The sequence below is a fragment of the Dioscorea cayenensis genome, chromosome 6 (assembly GCF_009730915.1).
Source record: "Dioscorea cayenensis subsp. rotundata cultivar TDr96_F1 chromosome 6, TDr96_F1_v2_PseudoChromosome.rev07_lg8_w22 25.fasta, whole genome shotgun sequence".
Lineage (NCBI taxonomy): Eukaryota > Viridiplantae > Streptophyta > Magnoliopsida > Dioscoreales > Dioscoreaceae > Dioscorea > Dioscorea cayenensis.
The window spans coordinates 1,194,580-1,202,931 of NC_052476.1; the positions used below are offsets into that span (position 1 = coordinate 1,194,580).

Below are 8,352 nucleotides of genomic sequence, written 5' to 3' on the forward strand. Positions count from 1 at the left end.
GTGTGCGAATTAATTATGAATAAGAAATAAGTTGGTTAGAATGATTATGTTCATTGATAATGCTTGGTTTGGGTGTTGTTGAGAATTGTCTAATTAATGAATGTATCTAACCATGTTGTGCCCCACACAACCTTACCATGCACCATCAATGGCCATTATATGACTCAACAACTATGAATGTTCAATGCCACAAAATACCAACCCCTCATTATATGTTTATAAATATTTTGAACCACCAAAATAGAAGTCTATAAAAATTCAAATGTTCAAAAAATAAAATATGTGTACTTGGCAAAAATAATTTTAACTAATACGTAGTTACTAGAATTTTGATCGAAGTTTTCAGTCCAAGTTAGCAATCTCTAAGCTAAACATGCAATCCTTGAGTTTAGGGTTTAGTCAAGAATTTAATATTCTCATTAAGTGATATTTTTAATCTAATTATTTGGTTTTAGTTAGTAATGTTTAGTTTTAAGGTTTACTCATAATTTTGATTTTGATCGAGTTTAGGAGTTGTGTTTTCAAAAAGACTTGACAACAATCAAACCCTATTGATTGAACTTGTTAGTTCAAAATAAAGATGTTTATGTCTATAGTTTAGTCGGTAATTTAGAGTTTAGTGTTTGGTTAACTAGCTCTTCAATAATGCTTTTTATATTTTATTTATAGTTGCAAGCCCTTGTTACCAAAAATAGAAATTTATTTATATACCTCTAAAAAAATATTATCTACTCATATGCCCCTGTAAAAATCAATTAAAATAATTTATAAAAATGCTAAATTCTCATTTACTTTCTTCTTTTCATTCATATTAGGAAATAAAAAATAGAAAGTAGAAAAAAAAAAAATAATTCAATGTGTAGCTAGTTTATAAAGAAAATATAATTTTTATGAGGGTATATTAGTAATTATGAACCCATACAAGATGAGAAAGAAATTTCATCTATGTTTTACATCTAGGTATAGGATCTAGGGTTTATAGACTTATAGTAGCTAGGGGGATTTTGATGTAGGGTTGTATCTGAAGATATTATATCCAAAATCTAGGGTTAGGTCAACCATTTACGTAGATGAGAAGCAAACCCTAGTGTAGGCCCACACGTGTATATCTTTATATCATGAATTCATTATCCACATGCAATGTGGCAGAGGAAGCTGGCCGGCTAACTGGTTATGGAAAAAGGTCCAATCCATTAGGCTTTCACTCTGTTTAACATTCTTTAGATTCTACAAAGGTTCATCAACATCATCAAACAAACACACACTCACACACATGCATGGTTAGGTGACTTCATGGATTCATGGGCCCCTACTTCCATTAATAGCAACAAAAATATTTCCTCATTTTCATGTTTATTCATATAATAAACAAATATAAATAACTAAATATATAACTAAAAGACTTTTGATCCAGCAACATTAGACTATTGCTCAATTATGAAAGATAATAATTTACGACTTTCAAAGATAATAATTTACAGGAAGCTCATAACCTGAATTTAAAACATGCTAGACGCAATATTGTAGATGCGGACTTACAATCCAATTCTTGTACCAATCAGAAAAAAGTCAGAAGAGTGTGCACGGTGAGACGATCATTGCCTATTGTGTGCAGCATGTTATAAATATAAATATATAAGAACTTTGGAGTTTGAAAATATTCAAAGCCATCAATGTAAAATTTAATGTCCAAATAGATAGAAGTCAATGCCCGAACCATTACCAATGCTGCTTGAATTCATAAACTACAAAATCAATATCAAAATAAAAATCAAAAGATGATCAACTGCAGCCATGAAGAAGGGTGGCAGTCAGGTAGCAATGGTGCGTTCTTGACTCCTTTTCTTTAATAAAAAGGTCCTCTCTCTTTTGAGCTTTTTTTGTTGTACTGAATGTTGTAAATGAGACTGAAGTTTTCTCTGAAGAACTCTCTAATGGTGGCTGGCAACTGAGAAGAACAGCATTCATGGTGCCAACCAGACAAACATGAATGCCAGCTTCAAGAGGCTCTGGACATGAATTCAGACACTGCTGCAATTCAATCCAGCTTTAATTTGCTGCACTGTGGCGCTGATCAGATTGTTGACTGTATTCACCGACTCCGCACTCAGCTTCGCCGATGGCAGGCTGCTAACCAGAATCTGAAATTGCACGGTGATCAGAGAACCGGTCATCGGGTTCGAGCTTGTTGATGCCCCTCCTGCTCGGCCGTCTGGTACAATTGCAAAGCCGGAGGGAAGCAGCGGGACATAGGATGGGTCCTCGCCGCTCATTACTACATTTATTCCTTGCAGGTCTACCGGTGCATACACGACAAGCGATCCTGATGCATCTGTGCAGCTCTCTTGGAGTATCAGCATGTTGTTCTGGCTCGCGTTGAATGCCTGATCGTTTTCAAACATATGTTTAATTTTTTTATCAGATAAATAACTAATTAGCCTCAGCACACTTACTCTCAGCAGCGAAATGCAGTTCCCCGGGTGCGAACCATTTGCTATATGAGCAACCTCTTGCACTGTATTGCCATTAGACAGAACATCCCACTGCAATTGTGCGAAATTTTCGATCAGTGTAAGATACAATTGTATCAGTTTTAAATAATTTAAAGAAGAGAACAGCTAGCAGCACCTGAGATCGAGTACGTTCGTCTTTGAAGAAACTAAACACAATGTCAGATGGCACTGGGAGCCAGAAAGAGGTTGCGGCACTGAGGACGACTCCGTTTGGCTGGCCGGGGTCTGTGCTCTTGTGGACGGACACTCGAACACCGACTTCATTCAGTCCTGAGAGTGAAGTCCATTGATGACCATTGGATGCACTTAAACTGGTACAGAAGTTGTTCATCATTCGCTGTGCCAGCTTCATCATGCTCCTCTTTCCCTCCGGCGAGGGAACCACTGAATCACATAACATCGGCAAGCATGTAATTAATCAATCAATTCTAATTAATTCAATTGTGGTTTCTGAACATATTACCTCCACCACCAATGTCGTCTTGAGTTGTTCCAACAACCATAAGACAGGCAAACCTCTCGCACATTCTCTGCAGAGTGGCCAGCCATCGCTGCGCACCGAAAGCTGCACCACTCTCAACAAGATCCCTATACATGTTATGAGTTGAACTCTCGTCTTCAATCTCCATGTGTTCGACCCATGTAACCTGTCAAAGAATTTAACTTGGTATATATGTGCATGAATGGTTCAAGCAAATGGTTAAAAAAGTGAAGAACTTATGCGTGTGAATTACCTTCGAGTAGCCGTTAGGCATTTCATGAATCAAACAGCCAGAAGGTAGCTTCCGTGATCTGGAAGGAGTTGTGAATTGGCATTCTGCTGATACATTGACGGATACATCGGCTATTGCCCATAAGCCTTGTTCGATTTGCTGAAAGTAACGGAGAAAGATGAATTCACGTTTGGAGACGACCGGAGACAGAACCTGAAGCTCCTCATGCATCTAATTAAACATGTTATGATGAATCAGAATAATGCTAAAACAATTGAAAGCTGAAGATTGAAATTGAGTTCAGTTTAAGTGATCCATTACCAGCACCAATGATCCACTTCTAGTTCCTCCAATTCCACCTGTAAGAACTTCGATAATCCTAGCTCTCGAGACAATAGTCGAAAAGAATTCAGCCCATTTCATCTGCAACAAAACCAAAGCCAAAAATACAAGTGTCTTCTTCAATCCAAAATTATGAAAATGGATCATCGGTCGAGCAGAAAACAAGACACACCGGATCGATGAACATCTCAACAATAGTTTCGGCATTCATAAACACATGAGTAGAATCTCTTGATGCCTCAACACGAGTATCAGGACTCTTGTACTGCCGGCCTGGCCTCGAGAAGATCCTCTCATAAGTTTCAAGGTTGAGAACATCAATACCATCACCACCAGGCTTAATCCAAAGAGGTTGATCAGTCTGAGCCATCCTTATAAGTTCCTCAATTGCATTAGTAGCCAATTCAGCAAAAATCGGTTTCTCCATCTCCGAGACAGCACTAGGGTAACCGAGTTGCATAGCAGAAGATGAACTTCCAGGAAGAAGATCAAGAGAAGGGCCAAGTCCTGACTGCACCCCACCATAACCACCAACAGATAAATCCAATGAAGAAACAGGAATAGGTTGAACAGGGGGGAGTTGAGTGATGGGTCTTCCCAGATATTTAGATGCAATAGTGGACACCCTATCAAGCTGCAAGAAGAACAATTAAGAATATAAATTCATCTTTTAAAGAAAACCAAAGCCAGAGAAAAGAAGAAATGAATCCACTGGTACTGCAGAAAAGAAGCAGTAGATGGCACCATCAATGCAGGCATTAAAGTTGTAACAATTACTCATTTTGAACAAAATAAATGCACCAAAATTGAACATTACCAGCACCTAATCATCAAACAAAGCAATCAAACCTCTTCTTTCAGGCGAGCATTCTCCATCCTGAGCTTTTGTTCATCAAAGTAAGAGTCTTCGGCGACCGGAGGGCTGCCGCAAGTCGGGCACATAATCTTCTTCAGAGCCTCTCGAATGGCGATGTTCTCACATCTGATCTTGTCATTCTCAGCACGAAGAGAGCAGTTGTCTGCTCTTTCATGCTGAGCCTGCAACCATAAAAGAACACAGACACAAATAAATCAAATAAACCAATCAAACAAAGATCTAAAGAAAGAAAGAGAACATCTGAGAAAACATAAAAATGTATCTTTATTTTATTCATACCTTCATCTGAGTCCTTCGGTTCTGGAACCAGAACTTGATCTGACGAGGCTCGAGGGAAAGCTCTCTGCTGAGTTGCATCCTCTGCTTCTCATCCGGATGAGGACACTCCTTGAACACCCTGCACAAACAAAACAACACCAAAACAAAAAACACAAAACACAACTAAGAAATCGACCACTTTCTCCTTTCCCCTTCCTTTTCAAATCAAAAACCAAATAAAGCTTCCTCCTTTCCTCTCAAACACCCCACAAAACAATCATCCAAACCCAAAACAAAACTCAAAACTCAACCTTGAGAAGCAGAACACAAACACCACAAGAAAAAACCCAGAAAAAACAGGAAAAGCTCATGTCTTTCACAATAAGAAAATCAACAACCCTTCTAAAACCAAGATGAATAAAAGAATGGAAGACAAAGAAGACAAAGAAGACAAAGAAGAAGAAGAAGAAGAAGAAGAAGAATCATACGCTTCAAGCTCTTGAATCTGGCGAGGTGTGTGGCGGTGGTATCTCTTCTTCTTCCTCTGAGCCTCCACTCCTTCAATCTCTTCCCCTGAATCCATCTCTCTCCTCTTCTTCTCACTCTCTTCTTCCTCTCTCTCCCTCTCTCAATCTCTCTGGCAACACAAGATGAGAGAAGTATCTCTCTATTCTCTCAGAATATAAAGGCGTGGCTTTTCTAAAAATGGCGCATGGAGGTAGGGGTTGGCAAAGGAAAGCAAGGCGCGCGAGGGGCGTGAATCACAAATATGGAAACCGCGAGGACCTCAACGGAAATATCGGCCAGGATCCGGCCGGATACCACCCCCCGGCCACTCCCAAATTACCATTCTACCCCCTCCCCCTTCTTAATAGAAAAAAATAATAATTTTTTTTTAAAAATAACATTTTATTTTATTTATGCTTCTAACACATACTTAAAAATAATAATATGAATATATATAAATTTTTTTATAAAAAAATGAACAGTGTAAACAACAGAGAACAATGGTCGCCGGTAACCAGAGGTTGAAGATGAAATCGTAGAGTTTATAAAATTTTGTCGTATTGTTATTATGATTGTGTATAGATTTCAGTATTAATAGTGACAACGATCATTGGCCGACGTTAGATAACTAAAAAATATAAGCATGTTGATACGCAGACCGACAGGAAAACGGAGTATTTTGTCGTATTTATATGGTATTTGTTATGTTGTAATTATGTATAGATTTGTACTAATATGAAGATATAAATAGGATCGAGCAGAGAATGAATGTGTGTGAATTTCTATTTATTATAATTTTATTTAATTTTTTTAGCAATGAAAATATGTGTATATAATTCTAAAATTTATTTCTAAAAATTTATTTTTGATGATTTATTGATGGAAAAGGAGAACATTTGATGCAATTTTATGATACCTACTTCAAAGTAATTAGATAGTAATTGAAACAACTTATAAATAATCTCAGCATTGATTTAATGAAATATTAATAATCTAATTAACAAAAGGTATTTATTTATGGCCAAAGTGAGTGAGCTTAAATTTAAAAACTAATATTATTACTTAATTAAAAACTAATATTATTACTTGCCATGCATTTTTGAGGGTATAATGGTAATTGTAACTTAGCCAATAGCAAATATGAAATTATAGGATTATTCAGGGGTATATTTGTAAGCAAAATAGACATTAAAAAAACATCAGACGGTAACCGTAACCGACGCGGAATTTAAGGTGAGGTTAAAAAATAGTAAGTCCTCGAGTTCCCAAGTGTTCCGGTCACCTCCTTACAGTGGTAAGGTCACCTTCCTAAAAAAAATTATTTATTAATTAATGAGATAAATTTAAAAAATAATAATTTGATAAACTTCTTTTAACCAGAATTTTTAACATTTTTTATTGTGAGCAAATATTAAATAAAAAATAATTTTAAAAAGGCATTCATAACACTAGTAATGACTTTACAGTACATGAAGAAGACTAGGTGGATGGCTGCTGAATAATAAATGAAAATGCATCACTTTTTATGAGAAATAAAAATGTATAAAAATTGCTTTTATATTTTTATTTGAATTTCAAATAGAAGTACAAATTCATTTAGCATTAAATAAAGGAAAATTATTTTTTTAAAAAAAATATAAAATAAAGGATTACTTTCCTTTGACTGATGACCAGTCACTCTTCAGTGAATAATTTGAATTTCCAAGGGGCAATATGTAATTTCCCTTTATTTGTTTCTTTCTTAATTTGAGAAAAATGCAATAAATAATGAAATTATGGACAGTAAAACAATATTCAGCCCAGGTGAAATGCACGGGGTCCCACATTCATTTCAGTTATTAATTTTGAAATTAATTTTAAATTTTCATAAATACTTTCCTTATAAAAAAGCAGAAAAAAATGGAAAGTAAAATTTTCATGAATAAAATAAATCCATAAATATTTTAAATTTGAATTTCATAATTTTCATATTTTATACGTAGATTAATAGTTAAAATCCAATTCGGGCATGCCACGTAGATAATACTCAGGGTTCAAAGGTGGTGATTTTTTGGGTGGAGGTAATCATACCGCGGTGAGCAGATGCGCCTCCAGGCCAGTTTCCTCAGAGCCGGCAAAATGAGTCAAAATCTTATGAAATTTTTGCACGCCCAAATTTGGATAATGGGTATTTTGGGAACTGAAAATGTGTGTTTTTTTGATAAATTCTTTTAAGCATGTGAGAAATTTATATAAAAAAAACCAATTCTAGTTAGAAAAAAAAGGAAATTTGTTGGGAATTAATAAAATATAATTTATTTTTAAATGATTAGATAATTTTTATTACTAATTTACAACAAGTATTGGATAAAATTTATGGATAAGGGCATTTTGGGGAAGTGAAATTATTTTTTTTTAATAAATTCTTTCAAGCATGTGAGATAATTTCTAAAATTTCACTTCTATAAAAAAAGGAAATTAGATAATTTTTTATTACTATTTTACAACAACTATTAGATAAAATTTATGAATCAGGGCATTTTGGGGAAGTGAAATTATGCTTTTTTTTTTAATAAATTCTTTCAAGCAAGTGAGATAGTTTCTAAAATTTCACTTCTATAAAAGAAGGAAATTAGTTGAAAAGAAGTAAATTATAATTTATGTTAAAATATATAGATAAATTCTTTTATTATTTATTTAAAACAATTATTAAATAAAATTCATGTATCATGGGCATTTTGGGAATAGAAATTGTGTGTGTTTTTTTTAATAAGATATTTTAAAAAATTTAAATAAAATTCATAGATCACCATATATCACCATATTTCAACACATCAAGACTTTCTAAATTGAAATCTCAATGGTTTTAAGGACTAAATATATGATATATTCATGAATTATAACATATCCAAGTATATCTAAAGCATTGGATATCCAAATCCCAAAGATTTTCAATAAAAATACTGTTAATTTATAATAAAATACAGTGTGATTTTGGTTACGAGCAAATGTGTTAAGAAAAGGAAATATCTCATGCATATATCTTATCGTTTATTGATATTAGGTCCGTTACGCAAAGTGTTCTTATTCTGCTAAAGTGCCTTATTTGTATTCCGTTAAAAAAGACAATGTGTCCAAATAATAATAATAATAATAATAATAA

General features: G+C 34.4%; 1 protein-coding gene across 1 annotated transcript; it reads right to left on the minus strand.

Annotated features, from left to right (window-relative positions):
* Positions 1–1,866: 1,866 nt before the first annotated feature.
* Positions 1,867–5,456, minus strand: LOC120262854 (homeobox-leucine zipper protein ROC8-like). The gene is made up of 10 exons (XM_039270757.1): positions 5,192–5,456; positions 4,725–4,842; positions 4,418–4,606; positions 3,741–4,202; positions 3,548–3,649; positions 3,248–3,457; positions 2,977–3,160; positions 2,629–2,897; positions 2,454–2,543; positions 1,867–2,384 (listed from the first exon to the last, which is right to left on the minus strand). The coding sequence occupies exons 1-10, from the start codon at positions 5,284–5,286 to the stop codon at positions 2,022–2,024; spliced, it is 2,082 nt and encodes a 693-aa protein (XP_039126691.1). The 5' UTR covers positions 5,287–5,456; the 3' UTR covers positions 1,867–2,021.
* Positions 5,457–8,352: the final 2,896 nt, after the last annotated feature.

Coding starts and splice junctions, on each gene's coding strand:
- LOC120262854 (XM_039270757.1), bottom strand. CDS start 5,286: ATGGATTCAGGGGAAGAGATTGAAGGAGTGGAGGCTCAGAGGAAGAAG. Junction 4,843..5,191: donor CAGATTCAAGAGCTTGAAGC/GTATGATTCTTC, acceptor TTGTTTGTGCAG/GGTGTTCAAGGAGTGTCCTC. Junction 2,385..2,453: donor ACTGCATTTCGCTGCTGAGA/GTAAGTGTGCTG, acceptor GAAAACGATCAG/GCATTCAACGCGAGCCAGAA.